This window comes from Canis lupus, chromosome 17 (genome assembly GCF_048164855.1).
Source record: "Canis lupus baileyi chromosome 17, mCanLup2.hap1, whole genome shotgun sequence".
Taxonomy (NCBI): Eukaryota; Metazoa; Chordata; class Mammalia; order Carnivora; family Canidae; genus Canis; species Canis lupus.
In genome coordinates this window covers 59238123-59265616 of record NC_132854.1, presented here as the reverse complement: position 1 = coordinate 59265616, position 27494 = coordinate 59238123, and the positions used below count along the sequence as shown (strand labels likewise).

The 27494-nt window shown below is 42.1% G+C and overlaps 1 protein-coding gene across 2 annotated transcripts in view; it reads left to right on the top strand.

Annotated features, from left to right (window-relative positions):
• RCBTB1 (RCC1 and BTB domain containing protein 1) overlaps positions 1–27494 on the top strand; it is a 48085-nt gene that overhangs the window by 3288 nt on the left and 17303 nt on the right. Inside the window, exons 2-8 of one of the 2 annotated variants that reach the window (XM_072783187.1) lie at positions 2593–2706; positions 12224–12299; positions 12431–12597; positions 13175–13325; positions 20331–20497; positions 23684–23842; positions 27139–27246. In XM_072783187.1, coding sequence (XP_072639288.1) covers positions 12472–12597; positions 13175–13325; positions 20331–20497; positions 23684–23842; positions 27139–27246 — 711 coding nt within the window. In that variant the 5' untranslated portion in view covers positions 2593–2706; positions 12224–12299; positions 12431–12471. The remainder of the gene's footprint in view (positions 1–2592; positions 2707–12223; positions 12300–12430; positions 12598–13174; positions 13326–20330; positions 20498–23683; positions 23843–27138; positions 27247–27494) is intronic. The other variant, XM_072783186.1, reaches the window with a different exon arrangement.

Sequence of the window (27494 nt, the reverse complement as noted above, 5' to 3'; positions counted from 1 at the left end):
CCACAGAATTGAAAGAAATAGCAAATTGCTCTTGTCTTAAGCCATGGAGTTTTGGGATGGTATGTTATTCAGCAAAAGATGATTGAAACAACATAGCACCTTGCGTCATAAAACCCTTGGTGTGAATCTGGTTCACACATAAGTCAGTCCCAAGATGTGATCCCTGAGCACAGAATTGAGGGCAGCGTATGCAGTAGTGTGCCTTAGTGATAAGTCTCTAAATTATCAAATCTTTATTTCACATTGCATAAGGATGTACTTCCTGAATTAGTTTTCACCAAATACTGTGACTGTATCTTGTTCTCTGCAAGGTAACTGGTTAAGTCAAAAATCATTTTGTGTAATTGGTTATTACCAGTCTTAAGTTAACATGTTTTAAAGGAATTACCCATTATCGAGGTGATGGATGTGTGGTGTTTTCTTGCAGTTTGCCAGTTGATGAATTTAGTACCATGATCGTAGTCATAAATACTTAGAGTACAAGTGTAAGATCTGCTTTGTTCTCAGGGGTCAGGGAGAGTGGGTCTTATGCAGACTGTCATTTCATATGTGTATATACAGGACTTTCAACAAAGAGATGATGTATTGTTCAGGAGCACTTGTCTCCTTATGTTTAAGTGACCAGCTTCCCATTCCAAGTCTGGTTAGATCAGTTTAAGAAAAAAAAAAAAAAAAAAAACCAAACCAACCACCTACTTTACTTCACTGGTGAAAAAAAACTCACAGGAGCTCAGATGGGTACTTTTACAGACTGAAGCTTTCCATCTTCTACTGGACTCTGTCTTAGCACCTTTAGAGGTTCCTCTGCTCAGTGCTCTTTCCCTTTCTCTCTGGTGGCTGCTTTTTAGACCTCAGACCTTTTCCATACCTTCCTCTCCCCCGCCTCCATTTTCTATTGCTATTTTTCCTCTTCCTCTGAACAGAAAGCTTTCCATTTTTGCAGGGAGAAATAGGTGACCTCAGAAGCAAGTCAAATGCAAATCAAACCCACAATGAGATACTTCACAGCCACTAGGATGGCTGTAATAAAAAAGACATTAATTAGTGTTGGTGAGGATATGGGGAGGTTGGAATCCTCATAAATTACTGGTAGAAATGAAAGCTGCAGAGGGAAAGGGAGAAAAAGAGAAGAGAAATCGTTTCCAACTTCTGATGCCCCATCCTTGAAACTCACTTCCGTCCATATCTGTCCTTTCATTCTCCTGGGTTTTCACAAAGACGCGCCTCCTTGTTACAACTCGTCTTGCACTTCTGCTTCAGATTCCACTTCTTGTTACTTCCTTAGTAACCCTGTTTAGTGGTTGTGTCCTGTCCTTATCTTTCTCTCTACTGGCTCCTTCCCACTAACATTTAAACATTTTTCAGTCTCTTGGGGCACCTGGCTGGCTCAGTCCGTAAAGCATGTGACTCTTGATCTTGGGGATGTGAGTTCAAGCCCCATGTTGGGTGTAGGGATTACTTGAAGACAAAAGCATTAAAAAAATTTTTTTTGAGACTTTAACATGTTTAAAACAGATCACTCTAAATATGACCTTCAATTCCAGCCCATTTTCATTTACTGCCTAGCTATTTCACTTTTCCTTTACAGGCAAACTTTGTGAACAGGTTGTTTATATTCATTGTTTCCTTTTCTTCATCTTTCACATGTTCCTCAACCTGCTGCAATCTGGCCTTGTCCACCTATAAATAACTTCACCAAAACTCACCAGTGATTCTTGTTCCATCCAGTGGACATACCTCAGTCCTTCTAGTTTGGTCTCAGCAGCATTAGGCCTTGGCACTACCTCCTTTGTAATATCCCTGTCCCTAGGCTTCTATGATGCTATGTTCTCCTGGTTTTCTTTCTACTGTGCCTATTCCTTCACAGACTCTTCTGCAGGGGTATTCCTTTGTCTCTCTGCTGTTGGACTTTTAGAGTTCTTTCCAAGATCCCCTTCTCCCCTTAATCCATACATTTTTCCCTGGGTGATCTCAGGCCAAATTTCCAGATCTCCAATCCAGATCTCTTTCTTGATCTTTAGATTTATAAATGGACCTTTTGGACATAGCCACTTTGATATCCCACTGGCAGCCAAACTTCAAATGTCCAGGTTAGACTTCCTCATCTCCCCCCTGAAATTGGCTGTGTTCTCTGTCCTAACGAGTGGCACTGTGGTTCACTGTCACTTAAGCTGAGCAGCTGGGTATGATCCTTAGCTCTCCTTTCCTCTTATTCAGGTCCTTTCCCCCATTCTGTCAGTTAAAGAACCCTCTTGGGGTTCCTGTCCCCTGTCTCCTGTCCAGGCCTCTCCATTTCCATTTCCTTGGTATGGGCTGCTTTCTTGCTGGCCTTACCGCAGCCACCTTGGGCTCTTTTTCTTCATCCCCATCTGGTCTCTTTTTCTTCATCCCCATCTGGTCTCTGCATTCAGCCCAAGTAATCTTTAACAGACGTACATCTGATCACGCCACTTCCCTGCTTAAGATCTTTCAGTGATTAAATGTTGCTCTTAGGATAAAGGCGAAGCTTTCTGGCTACAGCCCTGCTACATTTCTTTCAGTTCCTCCACCTGGCATATACATTCACCGTTCCCGGTGCCTGTCTTCTCACAGGTAGTTGCCACTGGGAGATTCTGGTGTTCCATGGCATTCCCGCCTCCCCAGCAGAGCGGTGGCCGCTCGCTCTGGTGAACATCTCTTTATGCACCTAGACCCCCCTGACCCCATGTAAGTTCTGCTTGGGGCAGGGGAGGGGGTTGTGGTGGTGGCTTTGGGGCTTTTTTACCTAGGGGACATCAGGTAAGCATTTTTTGAATGAGTACAGCATGCCTCTGCTCGTCCACTGCTGGAATTTCAATTTGGCTTTGGGCCATCAGAGGGTATGGTTGATATTTTAATGTGGCCAGCAGACACTGGTAGATGAAATCACATTAGAGCTGCTCATGTAGGAAAGGTTCACGATACCATAAATGGATTTGAACTTGGGTCCTTCTATTCCAGCCTTGAACACATTAGAAAAATAAAATCAAGCATTACTGTATTCTCTCCATTTCTTTAGCCTTTTGACCCATCTATTTTTGAAGTGATCTGTTTTACAAAGCCTTGTATGTTTGGCGCAATGAAGAACAAAACTATAGGAATTACTTCAAATCATCAAAGTTCCATTCTGTTTGCCTTTTAAAAATAGAAGTATCTCATAAAAACAGTACTTCTATAAGATTATAGTCAGCTTCACAACCCTGGAGACGTTGTTGTTGTTGTTCTGCTAATACTATTGCCACTTGGGTTATTTGCTTTTCTAACCTGAGCACGTGGCTTCAGTTGAATTATTTCTTCACTTACAATGAGCTGTCAGATACTCTGTCCTAGAATTGCCTAAAGCTTCTGTGCAATGAAATGAAAGTGGCCCTTCAGATGATTGGGGGGGAGGGGGGGATGGAGAATTGCTTCCAGAGACCATAATTGCTAATTGTGTTGGGAAGTGATAGATGTCCTCTCCGGTGAGTAACAAATTCGAGCAAAACTGATGACAAAGAGGGCAGTCACTATGTTAGGAAATTCTAAAACATCGGTCTGTTTTTAAACAAAGGTAGGAGGATTATCTTGTCACCTGTTCATCTTTGTGTTTTTGAAGGATGGCATCAACTCTTTTGGAGAATGCCACATTCTCAGAGCCCCTTTGTCTTTATGGAATTTGTCAAGCATTCAGGACATTCCCTTTCTTTCTTGTAGTCAGGTAAGCTTGCAGAAAAGAGAAGTGAATGACAGCTGTTCTAGTAGCTGGGGCGGTAAAAGCATCAGTATCTCTGAAACTTTGCTTCTTTGCAGTACTCACACCACAGTATGGCTGCAGCAGTCTTAAAGTGTATTTTTATTTATAAAAATCTGAGGCTGAGTCTTAGAGGCCCGTCTGGCCCTTGGAAATACATTTGGCGTCTAAGTCAGAGGTGTAGCATCTGTTCAGTCTCAAAAAGACCATTAGAAGGAGTACGGCAGAAATTGATGAGAGTAACATTTGGCTCTTCTGTAACTTGAGAGGTTTCCTGAATTTATTTTGCTGTGGCGTAGACGTGTGACATGACAAGCTGTGGAGTTGCACCCCAGAAGTTAGCCTAAAACCCTACAACTCATCTCTTTGAAAGTCTTACTAGAATTAAAATGCAATACTCAAAAATAGAGAAAGATGGCTACACACTTACATCTTTTGTGCTCAGACAGGAACTTCCGTTGGTGAAAAAAGGAAGAAAGCTATGAAAAACCCTCATTCCTGCAGGAAACTGGGTGATCTTCACTGAGGAAATGCTTACATTTTTATCATCTGCTAGGATACTAAGAATTTGATTTCTGGAATTTCGTGTAGCAGTTTTCCAGGATATATCATTTTCATTTGGTTGTAACTGTTGTGCACATAATTTTTTTCCATTTATACATTCATATGTATCACATAGACCATATATTTGTATGTGGTATTCTGTTGTCTGGTTATTCTACTTGTATTTGTGTTCCAGGTTTCCACTTCCTAGGATCTTTCTTTTAGACCATAATCTCGCAGGTCCCCGGGTGGCTAAGTGGTTTAGCGCCGCCTTCGGCTCAGGGCGTGATCCTGGGATCGAGTCCCGCATCGGGCTCCCTGGATGGAGCCTGCTTCTCCCTCTGCTTTTGTCTCTGCCTCCCTTTCTGTGTCTCTCGTGAATAAATAAATAAAATCTTAAGAAGACCATAATCTCTTCAGAGCCAGAGACCAAAAAAAAAAACAAAAAAAAAAAAAAACCAGAGACCATGAACGTATTGCTCTTTATGATTTCCCCCAACATTCTTGGTGTGTGGGGTCATTGTCAGAGGAAGAATTAATATATGCTATTATTTTGTTCACAATATCCTACAGTAGTGCTTTTTTTGGTGAGGCATCTTAGACTTTATCAATAGCTCATTAACTATAAATAAATTCCTGTTGTAAGGCAGCTTAGCAACTTAAGCTGATAATAAATCATTACCCATCCAGTTTCTGAAAACAGAAGAAAAAACCTCTATTAGAGATTTTCAGTGTACGTGTAAGTGCTTTAATTTAAATAAAGTTTTTTTGCAATTACAACGTCGTTTTTCATATTTGACGTAGCTATTTGAAATAGTCTGTAGCAGGCCATATCTGGTGTGCTGAAGATCATACAGGCCACCTCTAAGGGGACTGAGCATTCAGAGTCCTTTATGTTTACTGTGAGAATATCAGCTTCCGAGATAAGGAAGGGTACACACTTCCTCCTGCCCCAAGAATGACGCCACTAGAAGAGTCAGAATCTTGGTGCCAGCTAACCAGCCTGCGTGGCTGTTCACGGTATTCTGACCTCTTCCTTAGCAAACTGTTTTAGGTCAGCAGGAGACACGTTCTGATGTGGACTCTCCCGTCCGTTGCATCCGTCTCCTTTGTGCCAAATACATGCAGGTTAAAGTGAGGGTGATACCCGTGTGGAAGCCACTTGCTAGTACGTTACAATTCTAATTTCCAGCGTTGTTTAATATTGAGAGCATTATTTTATCAAAAACAAAGTTTTCCTTTACTAGTTTCTCCATTTCCTGTTGTTTTTTTAAAATCCATGTAAATGTATTCAAATACATTTTCTGCCAGATCAGTAAAGCAAACCTTCCTTTAACAGTTACTTGGTGCCCTGGGGAAGGGAAAATAAATTGCTCCTAGAGGGATCCAAAGATCGGTTGCTACATTACTCCTTTAGTCTTCCATTCTAAATGTAGATTTCTAAAATTGGAAGGTCTGTGTTTGTCCTCTTGACTAAATTTGCTTTTAGAGTGTAAAATAAAATAACCTTTTCTTCTCCATGCCACGAGCTTTCTGAGGGGCAGTGCTGGTTCACTGGGAAAAGCCATCTAGGGAATGGGATTTTGATCTGTTACCAATGGACACAAAAGAAGTCTTTGGGAATATAGGGTATATTTTCAAGCGCCAGAGAAAATATGGAGATCCACATGAGTTGACCTATTATCCTTTGAGGTGTTAAAATGCTTCCATCCTTTGCTTTCTTATTTCTGCACTATTCTTGCTTTATTTCCATATGGCAGAAAAGCAAGAAATCATTGATTCACTTATTAATGCACAATTGAGGCTGAACATATTAATGCTTTGTATAAGGAAGTACTTCCTAAGTAATAAGCAAAAAAAAAAATGTTGCAAAAGAAAAAAGATTATCTTTTTTTTTTTAAAGATTTATTTATTTATAATAGACATAGAGAGAGAGAGAGAGAGAGAGGCAGAGACACAGGAGGAGGGAGAAGCAGGCCCATGCCGGGAGCCCAACGTGGGACTCGATCCCGGGACTCCAGGATTGCACCCTGGGCCAAAGGCAGACGCCAAACCCCTGAGCCACCCAGGGATCCCCGAAAAAAGATTATCTTATTGAAGTACTTCAGAGATGATTTTTTTAACTGTATTTTTTTTTTAAGATTTTATTTATTCATGAAAGAGAGAGAGAGAGAGAGGCAGAGACACAGGCAGAGGGAGAAGCAGGCTCCATGGGGAGAGCCTGATGTGGGACTCGATCCTGGGTCTCCAGGATCACACCCTGGGCTGAAGGCTGTGCTAAACCGCTGAGCCACCCGGGCTGCCCTCAGAGGTGATTATTTAATATAACTGACATGCTGATTAGAACTCATTTTTATAATAATCTCTAGGAGGACTGGTCATCATAACAAGTAGTTGGTTTAGTTTGAATTGCTATATATGCTGGAAAGTTCTAAGAAGGCTGTATGTCTTTTAGAAGTGTTCCATTTAAGATTTCTCTAATCTAAACTTACCTTCCCAAGACAGAATTAATTTTGATTTTACTTTTTCAAAAATATTTTTTAGGACTGGAACACTTCTATATTTAATTTAAAAACATATAGCTTTGGGGATCCCTCGGTGGCTCAGCGGTTTAGCCCCTGCCTTAGGCCCAGGGCAAGATCCTGGAGCCCCAGGATCAAGTCCCACATTGGGCTCCTTGCATGGAGCCTGTTTCTCCCTTTGCCTTTGTCTCTGCCTCTCTCTCTCTCTCTCTCTGTGTCTCTCATGAATAAATAAATAAAATCTTTTTAAAAAATAAAAATAAATAAAAACGTATAGCTTTGAACTTATTAATACAGGTTGATGTAAATCCATGGGATCATCATTTTATTTTTAATTTTTTAAAAAGATCATTTGAGAGCAAGAGAAGAATGTATGCACGTGTGTGGGGAAGGAGCACAGGGAAAGGAAGAGAATCTCAGGTGGACTCCCCACAGAGCACAGTCAAAACCAAGAGTTGGTCCCTTAACCAACTGAGCCACTCAGGTGCCCCCATAATTTGATTTTCAAAAATTACGGTAGAATATACATAACATAAAATTAATTATTTTAACCATTTCTAAGTATACAGTTTACTGACATCAAAAACATTCATATTATTGTGCAGCGGTTACCACTGCCTGTCTCCATAGAACGTTCTAGTCTTCCCAAACTGACGCTCTGTGCCCATTAAACAGTAACTCCCCGTTCTCCTCTCCTCCCATTCTCTCTCTCTCTCATCAATCAATAAATAAAATCTTTAATAAAAAAATATTAGCAAAGGTGTTGCTGCCCCCAGGTAAGTGGAGAAATTAAACATCTCACCACAGTAATCTAATTGTAATGATGATGGTGATCATTTTGAGTTAATTGGAAAATGTTGATGGTATTTGCATTTACATTATGCTGCCTTAGGACAAGGTATGCCACATGCCGGAGTTCAGGACTGATCTGATCTGTACAGCACATAGCACATCCTGAGGTTTTTTTTTTTTTTTTAATTTTTATTTATTTATGATAGTCACAGAGAGAGAGAGAGAGGCAGAGACATAGGCAGAGGGAGAAGCAGGCTCCGTGCACCGGGAGCCCGACGTGGGACTCGATCCCGGGTCTCCAGGATCATGCCCTGGGCCAAAGGCAGGCGCCAAACTGCTGCGCCAGCCAGGGATCCCACATCCTGAGTTTTAATTACCTACACAGAACCTCTCGGAGAACCTTGTCCGAGGTCTGAGGATACCCTGTTCGTGTCCTCAGCTGCTCAGCTTGGGCGAGTCTAACCAAGGCATCCTTTGTGCTTTAGCAGCCTGCAGCCAAGGAGGCACCTTGTGCTCATACACTCTTGGGAGTCCCTGAGGACAAAGGTGCATTTGGTCTCCGGAGCCTGCTACTTAGTGGTTTTTGGAAGGAGGAAGGAATGAGTGACATTCACAGGGTTTAACCAGCCAAATTTAGATGGAAGCAAATGAGGGAACACATTTTTTGGGGGGGTAGGGAGAAGTACTTTTTATATTTGAAGCATTTTAAAGACAGATGCTGGTATACAGTATTAGGCAAAATAAAGTCAGAAGGAAGTAATATTCGAGAAGTTTAACCTCTCAGGGGCCAGGGCTGATGTTCTCTGATGTAAGAAGACTCAGAGGGCTTGGGGTTGAGTTCGGACTGTGCTTTTCACTGCTCTGTGACCTTGGGAAGTCGCTTTACCTCTGAACCTCATTCCTCATCTACGAAGAATGGATTATGGCCCTTCTTCCTCACAGGAGTATGGAGAAGATAAAATAATGTGTGTGAGGCTGCCTCCTGTGGGGCCGCAGCAGTTCATGATCACTGTCAGTGTCTTCCTTCCTGGTCTTTACCCACCTCATGGGATTGTTGGGGTAATGACTTGCCTGGGCAGCAGTACTGCCCTCGTTCTCACACCATCTGAAATCCCCTGTGGCTTGTTCATCCCAGCTTGACCACAACGTTACAGAGTTTTATAGGACGGATTTTTGAGAAACCCAGGCTCGTAAAGGTAGGTGGCATGTCACCCTGATTAGTTAAAAGCCAGCCTGCGCCTCAGGACTCTCTTTCCCACCATGCAGACTGTTGGTAATGCTTCTGATCCCATGAGGGGTATGGACCTGTAAGATACATGACCTGGTTTTATGCTGACTTTTAATTTACAAGACTTTGGACAGACATCTTGTAAAATAAAGCTGCAAGTAATTCAGCGATGGGTAAACTCAGTTCGCATAATAAGCCATCATTATGGAAGTCTGGTTTTCCAGTAGCTTGCCAAACCCTTGGGGGCATAGTTGCCTGTGTGACTGATTCATGACTTCAGAATAATTGTGCTGTTGTCAGGAAATTGTGTACGTTTGAATGTTAGTATCCCTCTGTGTTGTAATTTTTTAAAAATACTTGATTTATTTATTTGAGGGTCAGCACGATAGAGAGTGGGGGCAGGGAGGTGGAGGTGGGGGGCAGAGGGAAGCAGGCTCCTTGCTGGGCTGGGAGCCCGATGGGGGGCTCTCCAGGACCCTGAGATCATGATCTGAGCTGAAGGCAGACGCCTAACCTACTGAGCCACCCAGACGCCCCCCTTTGTGTTGTAATTTTAAATGTGACGAATCATATTTTCTTTGGCTAACTTAAATCCCTCCCCTTTTCCCTGTTTATTTAAAATTCCATATTACATACAATATTAAGTTTTGAGGACTAACTTTGATGTGATTCATAACCTAGGAAAATAAAGGATTGTTTTTTTATTTGGAATTCATTATGCTTGTATTCATTTATACTATTCCTTTCTTGTGACTTCTTCCCTATTTTGTAAGAGACACAAGGCAGGCCATTTGGGTGCAGGGTAGGAGGCATCTTTTTTGTTATTTCTAAGAGCATTTAAGGCAATCATACCATATAAAGAACACAAAAATCAAGAGCAAAGAAAAGAACAATAGTCCAGTAGGAAAAAAGGGACTTTATAAAAGGATGACGCATGAGGCCAAGAGGTGAGGAGTGCATATGCAGATTCCAGGTTCTGTGCGGCTTCAGGCCCTGAGTCAGCCACTTTATGATTTGAGCAAATTCTTAAAATATCTTTGTGTCCTATTTCCTTGTCTGTAAGTTGAGGATTACATGAATTAATAGATATAAAATATCAAGAACAGTACTTGGCACACATACTGCTCGAGAATTATCAGTTATTATTGTTGCTATTATTGCGATTATTTTTTTAAATGATGCCCAGCCTCACTCATCATAAGAGAAATTCAAGTTGAAAGAAAACCAAGATACGATGATAATACGCTGTGTAGTAAGGATGTGGCTAATCAGGTGCTGCCATACATTGGTGGTTATTTTATATACTGGCACTATTTCGGTAGAGAACAATTTGAGGTAACTGTTAAAGGTAAAATAGCAATTTGGGGTGCCCGGGTGGTGCCTTAAGACTCCCTCCCCTCCTGTGTGCTTGCTCTCTCAAATAAATAATCTTAAAAAAAAAGATAAAATAGCAATTAGACTTTAACCCAGCAGCTTCATTTTTAGGAATTTATCTTATAAATGTATATATCAGAAAAGACGTGCATATGCAATAATATATGTAGACAATAATTGCAGGCTTGTTTGTGTTAGGAAAAGACTAGCAGTGACTTAAACAGTCTCTCAGTAGAAGCAGATAAGTTGTTAACTTGATGGGTGGAATGCTATTTAAAAGTACCAGTGAGGGCAGCCTGGGTGGCTCAGCGGTTTAGCACCTGCCTTCGGCCCAGGGCGTGATCCTGGAGACCCGGGATCAAGTCCCACGTCGGGCTCCCTGCATGGAGCCTGCTTCTCCCTCTGCCTGTGTCTCTTCCTCTCTCTGTGTCTCATGAATAAATAAATAAAATCTTTAAAAAAAATAAGTGCCAGTGAAAAGAAATGAAGTCCGTCTACATGTACTAATCTATAATGCTTTCCAAGATGTGCTGTCGACTAAGGGGAAGAAGGCTTCTACACACACATATACCCAGTGCTTTTGTAAGTATACACTGCCTCTGGAAGGAATTAGCAACAACTGTCCACAGTGGTTGCCTTTGAGGAGAGGGTTGGGGAGGGATGGTAGGGAGACTTACTTTCCTTTACCCCTTTGTACTAGTTGTACGTGTACAACATCTTCGAACATGTTTAATGTATTATTTACCTTTCCCCAAATCCTTTGTGTGTCCTCACCAGCACGCACCTGTCTATACCTCTCAGAGCATTCAAATGTTGTTTCAGGAGTCTGCTGTGGAGTGATGGGGAGTAGCTCGTCCTGATTGTGTTTAATGCTTATTGAATATGTGATGTGATTCTTGAGGCATAGCAGTCATCCTCCCTGTCATCCAAGTTAGTGCTGATGGGAAAAGTCTCCCTGGATGGTGAAAACTGAGGCCTTGGCTAAGTACACCTAAGCCCCAAGGTGTTCTCAGAGGTCCTGGACCCCAGAAGGCCTTGGTCTTGAGCCTGGCTCTCTTGGCTATTTTTAGAGGTCTGAGGAGAGAAGTAGGAAGGAACTTCAGGAGTTCTGTACCTCATTAGGAAATCCTGGTTGTATTTATAAACTGGTTCTATTTCAATTTCCAGAGGTAAGAGCCAGAATGGAAACTCACTTGGCGTGGTAGGGTTTTGTGCCTGTGTAGCTCCCTGGAATTTCTAGAAATGCTTTTTAACCCTAGAAGAATTGGAGGCATGACCAGGGCTCTTTGTATAAAATTCCTTAAACAGGTCAAGTTTAGACTTTTATGGAAATTTATACCTATGTCTGCTTTTTATAGGATACTATTTAAGCTAATTGCCCCTTGCATGGAAGCTATAGTTATGACCTTGAACACTGAGATGAGGGTGAATTGTCTTCCCTTGTTTGTATGATAACTTTTTTCAATGTGAAATGAAATTTGATCTGTATATATGTAGAAAATATGGTCATAGAAATCAGGACCAGAATAAATCCTTTCTTTTATGGTTTCATTCAGTATATCTTAGGCTAGTCCTTCTTAATATTCTTGCCACTCTAGACTCCCATGAGGGATGTCGCATTCCCATCATTAAACAGCCGCTTGGTATGGCAGTGGTTTTCTACAAGGGATGGGGATCTTTGGGTGTATCCTGCAGGGTGGTAGTGGGACAGCGGGGAGGTAGAGGTAATGATTCTGATTTTTATAACATAACATTCATGTACACACACACACCCTTTCTCCCTCCCTCCCTCTCCTAAGCAAGAATTCAGTGTCTTAGACAAACTAGTATTGTAACCTTTAACTTTATCTCAGTAACCTAAGGAAAAAATGACGAGAGACCGTGGTTTCATCCGGTTAGCATGCCTTTTCCTCATCTGCTGTCTGGTTGCATGAGTATGGATGTAACAGATAAGTACTGACTTGCAAGTAGGCAAGACAAACAGCTGGTTCTAGCAAGTTGTTCCTCTCATTGCAGAGAAAGGCCCAAGTTTGATGGTGGAGGAAGGATTGGACAGGTTGCTGGGGAAAGTGAGTGATCCATTTAACCAAAGGTAGGTAGTTTCTTTTGGAATTAGGTTTTGTTTCCTTTTATTCACAGTGCCGTTTTTTTTTTTTTTTTTTTTTTTTTTTTAGTTTAGTGGTTATTTCATTCTTTTTCTTGGGATCTTTTCTGTTATGGCAGAGATGTCGGCTTATTTATAAGAATTACTTGAATCCAGAGTCATGGTGGATGTAGGAAAGTGGCCAATCTTCACTCTGCTCTCACCTCAAGAAATTGCATCTATTCGGAAAGCATGTGTCTTTGGCACCTCAGCCAATGAAGCCTTGTACGTTACTGACAATGATGAGGTAAGAATCTCTCAAAATGCGGAGTGGAATTTGAGTGTGAAGTTTGAAGACTGAGAAAAGATTGTGGCCAGCCGATCATCCCAGAATGCAAATTTATTCATATCAAGCTCTGTTTTGAAATATTGCAGTGGAAGATCCATAGACACATTCATTCCACTTTCCCTTGTATGTTTTTTGGCACTTTATCCCCTTGGCCCTTACTTTCCTTCCAATCTTTTCTCCTACCACTATCCCAAGTGTATCCAACAAGGCCTACCTCCTTATCCTTTGAAAAGGTTGGGGATAAAAGAACCTGAAATTCAAGAAGACTGTGTCTAATATAATCTCTCTCTCAGTTTCTTCAGTTTTACTACCCCTTAACCCTCTACTACTCTTTGAATATCATAGTATGGTTAGATATTCTAAAACTTAAGTTATGGCAGCAGAGGTTTTTTTCTTAATTTTTCTTAATCAGATCAGTTTCTTCCTACCTACTGAGCTGTCACACTGAACTTAGTGTGTCTTATTTTCAGAGTGGAGAAGGGGCCTTGGTGTAACTTCAGGCCAGCTGACTGAGACAAAACTATTTGTTTTCTAGGTCTTTGTATTCGGACTGAACTACAGTAACTGTCTAGGAACTGGAGATAATCAGAGTACACTTGTACCCAAAAAGCTAGAAGCCTTATGTGGAAAGAAGATTAAAAGCCTTAGTTATGGGAGTGGACCACATGTCCTTCTCAGCACCGAAGGTAAAGAGGGAACAAAGCCAGCTTTTCAGTTTGTGGGAAATCGAGCATTAATTCTGAGCTGAGGGGAGGTGGGGCCTTATGAAATAATTTTGAATGGTTTATTTCTTAATTTCTGGGAACTATACCAAACTAAAAGTTAAGCACTTCAGGCTAATTCTGGAACAGCCATAACATTGCTCGCAAATTAAGCAAACATTAGAATGCTAATGCAAAGTTGTTAAAGATTAGATACAGCAAATGAAATAGTCCTTCAGCCTAATTTTTCCATAGATTTCTGGTAGCAAGGCAACTTTCAGATTTTACTTGGCACATTTTTATAAACACACATAATGCTGGTTTTCCTTTCATTGTGTAGTTCCTGAATCTTGAATCTAAGAAATCTTGGTTTAGTCCCTGGCATTCATGTGTGTGCCATCTGGAAAGAATGTGGGATAGATTCTTCTCCTCTTAATCTCTGCCACCCTAAGATCACTGAACAAGGAGAATATAACTTTCTTCTCTGGTAATTTATCTGCACTGTGGGCAACCAGGACTCTGAATAACCTGAATTCTTCCCTTTATATTTTAAGCATGTTAACTCTCGCTCTCTCTAGCAGAGACCCTCTGATTTTCTTGGGGGAAACTTTCTGTTTGCTTCTCTCCCTCCAGACTGAGTAATCACAGCTTCCTTGGATATTGCCAGAGGTCTTAGTATTGAGCTTTTTAATTGCCTTTAACTCAAATCTGAATCTATTCCAAGCTGTCTGCCTCTTTCTCAAGCTGTGAGATCCAGATCTGAGCATGAATGTCTAGTGAGAATATAACTGGTGTTGAGCATAATGAGGTGATGATCTCACTTCCATGTTGTGTAACCATGCTTTCTGGCATCACACTGGCTCTTTCAAGCAGTTACTACTTTGCTGACTGGTTCTGCTTGTCATGTCTTGTGACCTAATGATTTGATTTTTTTCCCTAACAAACACCAGTTTTAACTGGTCATTGCTTTCTGATTATAAAACACTGGGGTGGTTTTTTAGAGTAAACACACTAAAACATATACATTTATTTATTTATTTATTTTAAAAATAAAGATTATTTGAGAGAGAGAGAATGCATGTGTACTCTCATGTGCAAGTTGAGGGAGGGGCAGAGGGAGAGGGAGAGAGAATATCTCAAGCAGATTCTCTGCTGAATGCAGAGCCCAGTGTGGGGCTTGATCTCATAACCCTGAGGTCATGACCTGAGCTGGAATCAGTAGTCGGACATTTAATGGACTGAGCCATTTAGGTACCCCTAAAACATACATATTTAAATTCTTGATTTTCTTCAACGTGGTGATCTTAGAAAATTATAACTCTTGGAGTTATTTCCAGAGTCCAGATCATGTAGTCTTAACTATCTTGAGTGTTAAAATTAAGATCTAAACACAAATAAACATAAAATAAAAAATAATAATAACTTATTTTCTTGTGGGGATAGTTTTCTTTAATCCAATTTTGATTATTATACATTTTATACAATATACTTTAAACATGTTATGTATGAGATCTACGCATGGCACAAGTATTTGTGCATATTTTATATATATAACAAATAGTTTTTTTTTTTTTTTAAGATTTTATTTATTTATTCATGAGAGACACAGAGAGAGAACGAGAGTCAGAGACACAGGCAGAAGGAGAAGCAGGCTCCATGCAGGGAGCCCGATGTGGGACTCGATCCTGGATCCCAGGATCACACCCTGAGCCGAAGGCAGACGCTCAACCCCTGAGCCACCCAGGCATCCCAACAAATAGTTTTAAAACAAATGAAACCATTTAAAACACTAAGCCATCAGTAGTATATGGCTTTTAGTAAAAAACAGAAGAACCTCTGCCTCACCCCTCCTCAGTCTTAGAAACTGCCCTTCAGAAGGGAACCACTTCTAACTCCTTCAGATGTTTCTTCTCATGTTTAATCTCATATTTTTAAATTAACATGCTTAACACTACTTTTTCTGGATTTTCAATTTTAGATCTTATCTTTCCACTTTTTATCATGGCAGATAGAAGTTAGCTTTCTGGGATCCCTGGGTGGTGCAGTGGTTTAGCGCCTGCCTTTGGCCCAGGGCGCGATCCTGGAGACCCGGGATCAAATCCCATGTCGGGCTCCCGGTGCATGGAGCCTGCTTCTCCCTCTGCCTATGTCTCTGCCCCTCTCTCTCTCTCTCTCTCTGTGTGTGACTATCATAAATTAAAAAAAAAAATTAAAAAAAAAAAAAAAGTTAGCTTTCTTTTCCACTTCTTTTCCTCCCCCGATCCTTTCACTATAGCAGTATCACCTTTTTGGTTAAATCGATATTTAGTATTTACATCATTAGGACTCTGTGTGATTTATAGCTGAGCCATCACCTTTCTGTACAACTGTTTGTTTTCCTGGGGTTCATTCACTTATTTTTCTATAGGTCTGTCGTTATGCCAACACTTGTCCATAGAGCAATATTGTGTCTCAGCACATCTGAGATCACCTAGTTGTCTCTGGAGCCCTCTGTCCCCACGTTCTAACTGGTACTGGTCACTGTCGGCCCGCCATCCAGCTCTCAGCCCAGAACTTCATTTACCCCCTCACCTTTGTTCTTTCTGGATCCTCTATTTTTATTTTTTATTTTTTTAGAGATTTATTTGAGAGAGAGAGCATGAGGAGGAAAGGGACAGACTCCCCACTGAGCAGGGAGCCCGAAGATGCAAGGCTCCATCCCAGGACCTCGGGATAATGACCATAGCTGAAGGCAGATGCTTAACCCTGGTGCCCCTGGATCCCCTATTGTGCCCTGTGTCTTCCTCCTTGGATTATACCCTTATTTAGGTGAAAACACATTCTCTAGTAGCTTCCCAAGGAAAGGAGTGTGAGAGAAATCTTTGAGACATTCTCTTAAAATGTCTTCATTTTACACATACAGTTGTTCAGTGGTTCATCTGGACTTAATCAAATTCCTGATTGAAAATCCTATTTCCTCAGAACTTTAAAGTCATCGCACCTCTCAAGTTTCAGGGTTACTATTGAGATTCTCATGCCATTGCGATTTCTGTTATTTTTGCATATGACTGTTTTTTTCCTCTTTGGAAGCTTTAAGGATCTTTTCTTTGTTCCCCATTTTCTGAAAAAATCATGAGTATGTACTCTGGTATGGATAATTTTTATGTATTCATCATTCTGTTGACTCTTCAGTCTGGAAATTTCTTCATTTCTAGAATATTGTCGTATTCCATGGATAATGGAGGCCTTTAGGGCCTCTCTAGATTATTTTCCTAACTCATTTTCTTTGTCGTGTTATATAGGAGAAGGGAGGGAAGGAAGTTTGGACAAAGTGAGAAATTGTTTCACAATAAGAAATTCACAGCAATTAAATGCTGTAGGTCTTTTGTCTTATTCCAGCATTGGGAAGGGGTAGTTGCCTGACCCCACAGGAAGAGGATGAGGATTTGGGGTTTAACTGCTCCTGTTTTTAGATACACCAGCCTTTACATCTCCTGTGGTGGCCGGGCCCTCCGATCCCTGGGCCTCCCTGAGATTCCAGGGTTGTAATTGGCTTCTCCTTTTGCAGACGTGGATAGTCCCTTCTCTGGTTGGCCGTGTTAACTTACCACATCTGTCTGCCTTCCATCTTCCAAAATTTTGTTCACATCCCTGCTATTGTTATTTTCTTCTTTATTGTCCTTTTTGTCCTTGAGTGTTTGTGCCTTTTTTGAAGAAAATTGTTCCCTTCACTGTATTTCAGTAGGTTTTTGGGGAAAGAATAGAGATTAAAAATGTGTTCAATTCTTCATGCTTTACTAACCTGTGTGCATTTTAGGAATGTTTTGATCAGTGCTGCATTATTAAATTGGAATCTAGGATGTGAGAGTGATCTGGTTGCCACATCTGTCACCCTGTTGATCGCTAGGGTTGATACAGCTACTCTGACTGGGTGGTGGGTGTCCCCTTCCTCCCTCACCGCTCCATGTGCATCCCTCCGGATGCTGCGTGCTCAGAGAGAATGACCTTCCCCACCCTCTCCAAATTGTCAGGGGTGTACGAGTAGGTGCGCTCCCCTGCTAGAACCTCCAGACAAGCTCTCAAAGTCCATTTGTAGGAGAACATAGGGTAGTCAAGCTTCCAAGACCTTAGACACGTCCAAATAAAGCATTACATGTGGCAGTTCGCCTTTCTTTAAAAAAAAAATTAGTCCCATCTGGTGACTACTCTGAAGATCAATATTCATTTAGTATTATCATTTTCCATGTAGACTTAGGGCTTATAGAATTCTTTTTTGTCTTCTGAATCAACATTAAATTAGGTTACTTATAAAGTTACTTGTTTCTGACCACTTCTCCGACTCAGCATCCGGTCTCTGAAGGCCAAGTGTCCTTGAAGGTCAGAACTTCATGGGATGCTTCTTTCCCCCTCTGTGCTCTCCCTGTCCCGTGCCCTTCCCACCCCCACATTCCCTTCTAGCCCCGTATGGTTGCACTGTTCCATCCTTTGGTGATTTTGCCAGACCCTCACGTGACTCTGAAGCTTGCCCTTTAGTCTGTCAGAGACCGTGTGGCAAGAGCAGGGCTGGGGAAATAGATGCTGGTACCCCGTTGGATGGGGCTGCTTTGAAAGCTTTCTGGGGAATGGAGACCATCTCATGAAGGTCACTTTTCCTATGCTTCATCACGTATAAAGGGAAGAGATAAGTATATATACTATTTTAAAATAGTAAAATAATGTATAAGCAAGAAGGTGATTGCCAAGGGCAAATCTGGAGAGGACCAATGGCTGAGAACAGGCAGCTGGTAGCAGCCTAGCATCCGGAGAATAGGGTCCTTTTTTTTTTTTTTTTTTTTTTTTTAAGATTTTATTTATTCATGAGAGACATGGAGAGAGAGATAGAGGCAGAGACATAGGCAGAGGGAGAAGCAGGCTCCATGCAGGGAGCCCGATGTGGGACCTGATCCTGGGACTCCAGGATCTCGCCCTGAGCTGAAGGCAGACACTCAACCGCTGAGCCACCCGGGCTGCCCAAGAATGAGGTCCTTAATCCTGAGGGGCATCTGAGTGACACAGCACAGCTTTCATCCATTCTGTCCCATGTACTGCTCAGATCCATGTCTTCTGATGAGTTTTGGGAATAGCTCCTCCAGATTCTAGAGGGCCTCTTTTCCTAGGAAAAACAAGAAGACTGTTGGTGGGATGAATTATGGCCTCTCTGCTGCAGCCAGTCTCATGGCCACAACTGATACTCATTGCCTCCATCCTCTAGCACTCCTTCTAGAGTCCCTTTACGTTTGGCTAGCGTCTGGCCCAGGGGGCTGACCTGTGTGACCCAGATGCTCATCCGTGAGGTATACGAGCCCCTAACCATGCTGTACTCTGGCTGTGGCTACTGTATGTTTCAGTTTACCACCAGTGTTGGGCAAGTGTGCACCGAAAGTACCAAATTTCACGTCCTTGCCAAGCACATTCCTCTCTTGTTCCCATTACGTAGTAGCTGTCCTTCCTCTTCCTGCTGACTGGGTCAGTTGCCCCTGCCGGGAGTGGGGGTGACTTCTTTTTTTTTCCCGTTGGTCCTTTGCCTAGAGGAACACAGAGTGCCTGTGGCAGCCGTCACTTCAAGTTCAGTGGAATTCTTTCCGTATCCCTTTGTGGAAGTGTTTCTGCTTAGGGAACCAGGACTTCTGAACCTACAGAACCTGTCATTTCAGGGACAGGATGCACAGATTCCCCAAGTTGGTCCCTGGGGGTGATGGTTACTCAGTAGGGTCACTCACATAATTCAGTTTGGTTCCTGGACCCATGTATTGTACCTCTTAGGGAAACAGCACCATACAGTGGTCACTGATTTCGAATCTGTACCTTGGGGCTTAGCATCCCATCTTCACATGGTCTCATCTCCAGGCTGATGCCTCAGCTGTGCCTTCAGCCAGCTTGTCATCGCTGTGTCCAGCTGGCATCTTGTGCATGCTGCAGTACATGAGGTAGGACCAGGAGCCCCATGGCCATGTGAACACTACTGTACCTCTTTTGCTAAAAGTGGGTGCCTTGGTCTGATGAGATGTTTTGTGGGATCAGATACTCTGTGGATTAAATACTCTGTAAGTCCCCATAGAGTTGTGCTGAGTCCTTGTGGGCAGGAGACATGTACCCCGATTATATGTTGATTTCTGTTAGTATGCGTGGCAGCTCCTTCCAGGATGGAAAGGGTCCGTTAGAGTCCACTTACTACCAGATACCTAGTTGGTCTCTTTAAAAGGGTGATGCTGTATCAGGGACTCTTTACTGGTCTTTGTTTCTGACATGGGGGGGCTTCTGGCACCGGTAGTGGCTAGGTGGTAGCCTTGCTGAGTAGGAGTCCCATCTTCTGAATTTGCATTTTTCTTCTTAAGAGGGTGAGCATCTCTTCATATGGTTAAGAGTCATTTACATTTCTTTCCCTGTGAACCATCAGTTCATATTTCTGAAAGGTTCTTGGTCTTTGTCTTGTGTATTTGTAGAAGCTCTTTTTACATTAGAGGTATTATCTCTTAGTAATAGAAATTATTAGTATTTTTTCTAATATTTAATTTTTTCTTTGCCCATGGGTTTTTTTTTTTTTTCCGTGTAAAGTCTTAAGAAAAATGTGAATAGATTTATCACTCCTTTTATTGCTTCTGGATGTTGAGTCATAGGAAAGTCTTCCCTATTCCCAGGTTACAGAGGCATGCACTAGTTTTTTTCCTTCTAATTCTTGTATAGTTTTATTTGTCACATTTAAATTTTTGATTACCAAAAGATTCTCCAATCTTAATTTCTTTTACGTTGCCTCCTCTTCCCTACAAAGTAACCATTGATGAAGGGTAAGGAAAAGAGGTGAGGTACAGATGAGAAAACAAGGTAGACAGATGTAAAATCATTCAAGAAAGGACTTGTCATTAACCTAGAAGATAAGGTTGGAGAGTAAGATGTGCGAAGTCCAGGAAAGAAAGTATAGGAGTTACCATTCCTTCTTGGAGTTGATTCTTTGTGTGTGGCCGTCTTATATAGATGGAGTCGTTTATGCCTGGGGGCACAATGGATATAGCCAGCTTGGGAATGGGACCACCAACCAAGGCATTGCTCCCATCCAAGTCTGTACCAATCTCTTGATCAAGCAAGTGGTTGAAGTAGCTTGTGGCTCACATCATTCAATGGCTCTGGCAGCTGATGGAGAGGTAAGTGCCCCGCTTTTATTCTTTATTTTCAAACTGTGGTAAGATACACATAATACAAAATTGCCATCCTAGTCATTTTTAAGAATTGTTGAAGCCAGACCTCAGGATGTGTGAGAACCACTTCCTGTAACCATTTTATCATATGCCTGGACCATTGCCGTGGTCTCTAACCGCTTAAAATGGTTAGGATCGCAAATTTTATATGTTTAAAATAAACTTACATATTTTTATACCCATGTGATTTATTGAATGTCAGTTGAGTGACGTTAAAGTATATTTACATTATTACCCAGCCATCATCACCATCCATCTGCCAGAAGTCTTCTTATCTTGCAAAGCTGAATCTATATTTACTAAACAATAACTCTCCATCCTCCTCCCAGCCCCTGGTGACCACCATTCTGTCTTCTTGAGTTTGACTACTCTAGGTACCTCCTATGAGTGGAATCGTGCAGTGCTTATCCTGTAGGACTGACTGCCTTGTTTCACTGAGCATAATGTTGTCAGGGTTCATCCACGTTGGAGCAGGTGTCAGAATTTCCCCCCTTTTCAAGGCTGAATAATATTCCATTGTGCGTATATGCCATATTTATCCATTTATCTGTTGAAGGGTATTTGGGTTGTTAGCACTTTTGACTACTGTGAAAGTGCCTTTTAAAAAATAAAATAATGACCATATTTATATTTGGTATAGTGGAAACTTAGTAGCCCTGTGCGCACAACTAAAATCACGTGGGAACACACTCTTTTTCTAAGATAACCTATGTGATCACAACTGCTCTTTTGATGCTAGTAGACTTCAGCCTTAAGGAGTTGAGTCTCCTGCTCTTATGGCTAAGACTATAAATCAGATGCGTTGACCAAGTTCTGTACTTTAATTCTTTTAAACTATCCCATCCGTTAAAGTCTATTTTGCTTTTTGGTAAATGTAATGATGTCATAGAAAATAACTTTGCCAACATTGCAGTAGGTGCTGTGCCACTTACTCACCCCCAAGTTCCATGCTTATCTTAAAGGTTGCTCCTCTGACTCTACCTTCTAATCTTTTGTCTCATTTTATTTCTCTTCATCTCTGTAACCTTAGGTCAGACCTTGGGTTATCTGCCTGGGTTATTGCCATGATCTCTTTTATTCTATAGCTTTTTAATTTGTCTACCTGTTAAGTTTTACCTCCCTGCCCCCTGTGACTTTTTTTTTTTTAAGATTTATTTATTTATTTTAGAAAGAGAGAGCATGAGCAGGAGGGGCAGAGGGAGCAGGAGAGAGAATCTCAAGCAGACTCCGTGCTGAGCAAGGAGCCCAGTGCGGGGGTCAATCTCACGACCCCGAGATCACAACCTAAGCTGAAACCAAGACGGGGGCGCCAACCGCCAACACCACCCAGCCCACCCCCCCACTCCCCTACTCCTGTGATTTCTAAAACACAGATCGTATTGTTCTCCTGTTTAAAATCCCTCAGTGGTGTTAACAGTGATTTTATTATGTAGGGCAGGTTATGGGTGAGGAAACCAGAGCAGCTGAGGGAGAGCAAGGTTTCATGGGTGAGATGTGCTGGAACTAGGCGTAGCACCCAGATCTTACACCTTGAATCCACAGTTGGCTAGTCTGCCTTTGGTTGGTGGAACCCGGTCCGTTTTTAAATAAAAGGCAGCTACATTGCAAGGGAGCTTGGGATACTTGAGAAGTGCCTGAAGGATGATTGTTAAAGTTAGAATTCCCTCCTTTGTGCAGCGTGGATTCCTGGTTTATTTTAACTGTAAGCACATGCTTTTTTTTTTTTTAAGATTTTATTTATTTGCTCATGAGAAACACACAGAGAGAGAGAGGGGCAGAGACACAGGCAGAGGGCGAAGCAGGCTCCATGCAGGGAGCCTGATGTGGGACTCGATCCCAGGACCCCGGGGTCACGTCCTGGGCTGAAGGCAGACGCTCAACTGCTGAGCCCCCCAGGCGTCCCAGCATATGCTACTTTGGATAATTGTGCTAAAGATTTGCATTATTATCCTAGATACTCCTGGGAATCCAGTTTCAGGAAGTTTTGCAGGTTCTTTTGTACCCATGAAGTGAACCTATAGTGCATGTTCTGTGAAGGCATGAACCATAGGTTTTACTGTCTCAGGCAGTGTCAGACACGTGAGCTTAGCTAGGAAGTGCTGACAGAGGAAAGAATCGTGGAAGCCAGACCTCAGGATATGTGAGGACAACCTCTTGGGGCACGGGAGAGGGGCGGGGCCCTTAGAAATTCTCCTAGTTTGGGAGGAGCTTCCTTCCCGGGCTGTCACCCCACCCCCACCCCCCACCCCATCTAATTCTTCTTTCTGGTCACACTCTTGTCTGATAGGCTTAGTTGGTAATTAACTTGAAGTGATTTTTTGTTTTGTTTCTCATCTTTCTTACTAGATCTTAACTAGTTTAGAGGTCTACATGTGTCTTGTTAGAAATCTGGTTTTCACATTGTGGCAAGTCACAGGCCAAGCGTATGCAGGATGCATTTGAGGAGGGGGGCTGCTTGGTGAGAACCCCGAGAAAACAGTACCTAACAACCTGATGTCGTTTCTGTAGGGACAGACATCCCTTTGGTACTTGTGAGCCTTACTGTGTAACTGTGATTGGTAATTACAATCATGATGGCTGGCAGTCACCGGGAAAGCTTACGTAATGTTCAGTATTGGTGGTTAGCGTGGCAGGGAAGAGCACTGTAGGGTTCTGAATGCTTTCCATGAAGGCAAAGAAAAGTATATCTGTGCCCAAAAAGTTAAGCAGATTTTTCATATCACTGCTACTTAGGTAGTGTATGCCTTATTTCCTATTGATGCCAGATTGAAAAATCACCTCTGTCAGAATTACAGAGGCAAGACAGCATAGTGGTTAAGAGCACAGCTGACTTCTTGGGTTCACATTCCACATTTACTACTTACTGGTGTGGAACCTCAGGTAAGGTCACCCAAACTCTCTGTTTCCATTTCCATATATAAAATGCTGGTGAAAATAGTACCTACCCAGGGTCACCTTATAGGATTACTATGAGAATTAAGGAAGTTAATGCCTGGAAAGCATTTAGAGCCGTGTAGCACATTGTAAATATTCATTAAGTGGATTTATTTTTATTTTATGGTTATTAATATGTGTTAGAGCTAGAATTTTCACCCTGTTACTAGTAATTTTTTTCCCCCTTGTTTCGCGTAGGTATTTGCTTGGGGCTATAACAACTGTGGCCAGGTGGGATCAGGATCTACAACGAATCAACCAACTCCTCGAAAAGTCACAAACTGTTTACATATTAAGAGGGTGGTTGGCATTGCTTGTGGTCAGACCTCATCCATGGCTGTTCTGGACAATGGTGAGGTGAGCTGTCTCTGTGCTCTGCCCCCACCCCTGCCCTCACCTCCTCTCTCAGTGAAACATCATTTTCTCCATGAGGAGCATGTATGAGATCATGGAAGGGAAAGTGCTTTGTTTTGATAGTTTCCTTGATAGTTGGCTGATTAGTTATTGAAGAGTATCTAGAGGGTGTTTGCTCCTCCGTATGAATTTTTAAATTCCAAGATTTATCTGCAAGTAAGGATACTAATGTGTCTAAATTTTATTTTTTCGTGAGATCCAAATAGTCTAATGTCCATAGGTGTTTGTGATTTAATGTAATGAAGAATTTGATACTACCTTTTTCATCCAATGAAAAAAATCAAGTGTGCGTTATTTAAAGTTAGCTAATGTTTGTAAGCAGTGACTGACTCCAGGGGGCCTGCATCTGGAATGTTTGCTCACAGGAGGAAGCAACTTGCAAAAGCAGAATTTTTTTGTCCTAATTGTTGTTGGTTACTTTTAAAAAAGTCAGCTTTTGGTGGTTCTTTACCATGGTTCCCTTTGAGCTGATGGTTATTTCTATACAATTATTCTGGCTGTAACTTTTACTTGCACGGACCTGTGAATCTGTGAATGTCTTAGTGAAGCAAAATTATACAAAGATAAATGTCTTTGAAGTGATTTTTTTTTAAAAGATTTTATTCATTTGAGAGAGAACACACGAGAGAGCAAGCGCACGCATGAGAGCATTAGCCAGGGGGAGAGGGAGAGGCAGAGGTGGACTTCCCTCTGCACAGAGAGCCAACAGGACCTGGGGCTCGATCCTAGGACCCCGAGATCATGACCTGATATGAGGGCAGACGCTTAACTGCCTGAGCCGCCCAGCGCCCCACCAAGACAGGTCTGTGGATATAGATGTAGGGATTATGCATTGCGGTGCTAGCGTGCTTGAGAGTTTTCTGAATACTCCCCTATGTTAACTTCTTTTTTTTTAATTATTTTTATCGAGGTATAATTGGCATAAATTATATTGGTTTCAGGTGTACAACATAATGATTCAATACTTGCATATAGGTGAAGATGATTACCACCTAAGTCTAGTTAATATCTGTCCCTACACAGTTTTTTTCTAGTGATGAGAACTTTTAAGATTATTCTCTCGGTAACTTTTGGATACAGTGTTATAAACTAGAGTCATCATGCTGTATGTTATAGCCCCATGACTTATTTTATAACTAAAGTTTGTACCTTTTGACGTCCTTCACCCATTTTGCCCCGCCTCCCAGCCCCCACCAATCTGTTCTCTCTTGTTTTTGTTTTCTTTTTTTATTGAAGTAGAGTCGACGCACACTTTTACATTAGTTTCAGGCGTACAACATAGTGATTTGACAGGTCTCTCTCATGCCATGTTCACCAGATGTGTTAACTTATTTTTTGAATCAATCTTGATGTCATCTTGGATGATTTCAGAATTTCTTGGGATAGTCATTGGACATCCTCCAACCCAGTATTCTTTCACTATTCCTTTATTTTTTAAAAATGAATTTAATTTCAAAATTATAATTATGTGGTTATTGTCACAAAGGAAATGAAACATGGAAAGTAAAAAGTGAGTACCTTTTCTCCAGTTTTAGTAATAGTTTAATAAATATCCTCTTCTCTATAAGCAGTTCTATATGGGTGAATACAGTTGTTTAGTATAAAAAAATGGGATTGTCATGGGTATTGGTTTTCTCTGGGATTGATTCGATTCTGCTGTGAGCTTCTGCTGACAACACAGATGATTACCCCTATTATCAGACCGTTTGTAGCTGCTTTCCATTATAATGGCTGCTTAGTTTTCTGTGTGTGGATCACCCCCACCCAGAGCTCTACTAATGGAAATCTCAATTGTTCCTAAATTTTTGCTGTTATCAAGCTTGTAGCACTGACTTTCTGAGCTCCTGTGTATCTTTGCACACTTATGTAAGTATTCTATTGAAAAAGTTCACAGGAATGAGATTTCTGGGTCGGGGCTATGCCATTAAGACCTTTGATGGCTGTGGCCAGATTTCTCTGCGGAAATTTAAAACCTGTTGCTCTTATGATGTGGAAAGTGCTTTTAACCGCCTCTTGCTAGTACCTTAGGTCCTCTGTCCCCCTTCCCCTTCTGTCCCATGGCCCTGAAAAGCCCCATCTGTTTGCCCACATCGCTGAGGTGCAGCCCCACATTTCAGGTTTCTCGTTTGACCAGACCTTTACTCTGTTCCTGGTCGGTGCTTGGTCCTGCGTCCCATGCTTGCTCTTCTAACCCTCGCCGCTGCTGGCTGACCTCCGTCCAGCTCTGCTTCCTCCAGCTGTTGCCTCCCTTTGCCAGATTTCTAAGGGGTCACCACGTTCTGTTGTGTCTTCTTTGGACCTTCTTTCCCGTCTGTTCTCTCCCGTCCCACTGTCACCGCCTCGGCAGAGCTCATCCGTGTGCTAAGGACAGACACGTTTATCTGCTGAATGGCCGTCCTGCCTCTGGCCTCACGTGGTCCAGGCACCCTTATATGCAGCCGGCATGATCTTTCCAAGATGTTCCAATATTAATCTTGGTTTTGGAATGTTTCAGCGGAAGACCCCTCGATGCCTTCTCCTGGCCCTGTTACGTGTTTTGGCCCTTGATCCCCTTGGCCTTCCCTTCCCCTCGTAGTGCTTTGCCCTGCCGCTCTGCTGGAGGTGTCCTGCCAGCCCCACCTGCTTGTTTTTGGAGTCTGCCTCCAGCACATTCTGTGTCCTCTCCCTGGGGCACCTTCACTTCCAGTTATCCTTCAGCCCTGCTCAGACGTGCTTTCTGAAAGTCTGTCCTCGACTTGCCTCCTGTAGCTAACTCCTGTCCCTTCTCTGCTCTCATAGTGCCTTGATGGCATCTCCAGGCTAGCGCTCGCCACCTGGCTGCAAAGAGTTGGCCTGTGTCCATCTCTCTTGTTAAACTGCAACCGAAAATGTATCCCTAGTACCTTTTATCCTGCTCTGGCCTATAAAAGGTGCTTAATAATTGTTAACGAGCATCAGCTTCCTCATTTATAAAATGAGATTAAATGACTTGCCCCAAGGCTATCCAAACAGTAAGTTATGGGTGTAGGAGCTCATGCCAAATTCTGTTATCTGCCTCCCCACCCCCGCCTGCCCCCCAGTTCCCTTCTGTTTGGAGATCCCTTCCAGGATCACATGGAGTAGAATTGGGTGTTGGAAATGGAAAAGTACTTGATTTGTCTAGATGGACTGCATGTTATATTGTCCCTCTTACTACCAGTTTTATTATTATTATTTTTACTACCAGTTTTAAAAGCCTGTTCTCTCCCTTTCTTTCTAAGGTCTATGGCTGGGGTTACAATGGCAATGGTCAGCTAGGCTTGGGAAACAATGGCAATCAGCTGACCCCTGTGAGAGTGGCAGCTTTGCACAGTGTGTGTGTGAACCAGGTACGTGTGCTGGGCTCCGCCGCGCCTCCCCCTGTCTAGCTCTCTGCTCGGACTTGGAGAAAGTTGGAGATTTACTCTCCAGTGAATCTATTTCAGACAATACTGTGTGCTTTCATCTTCCACATTTAAAATTCTATCTTCCCTAAATTCTCATGATGAGAAAGGACACCACGGGGGTGACACATCAGTCTTGACAAGTTAAAAAAAAAAGCAATTGGAAAAATCTAGTGGTCTCAGTCTTAGGCTTT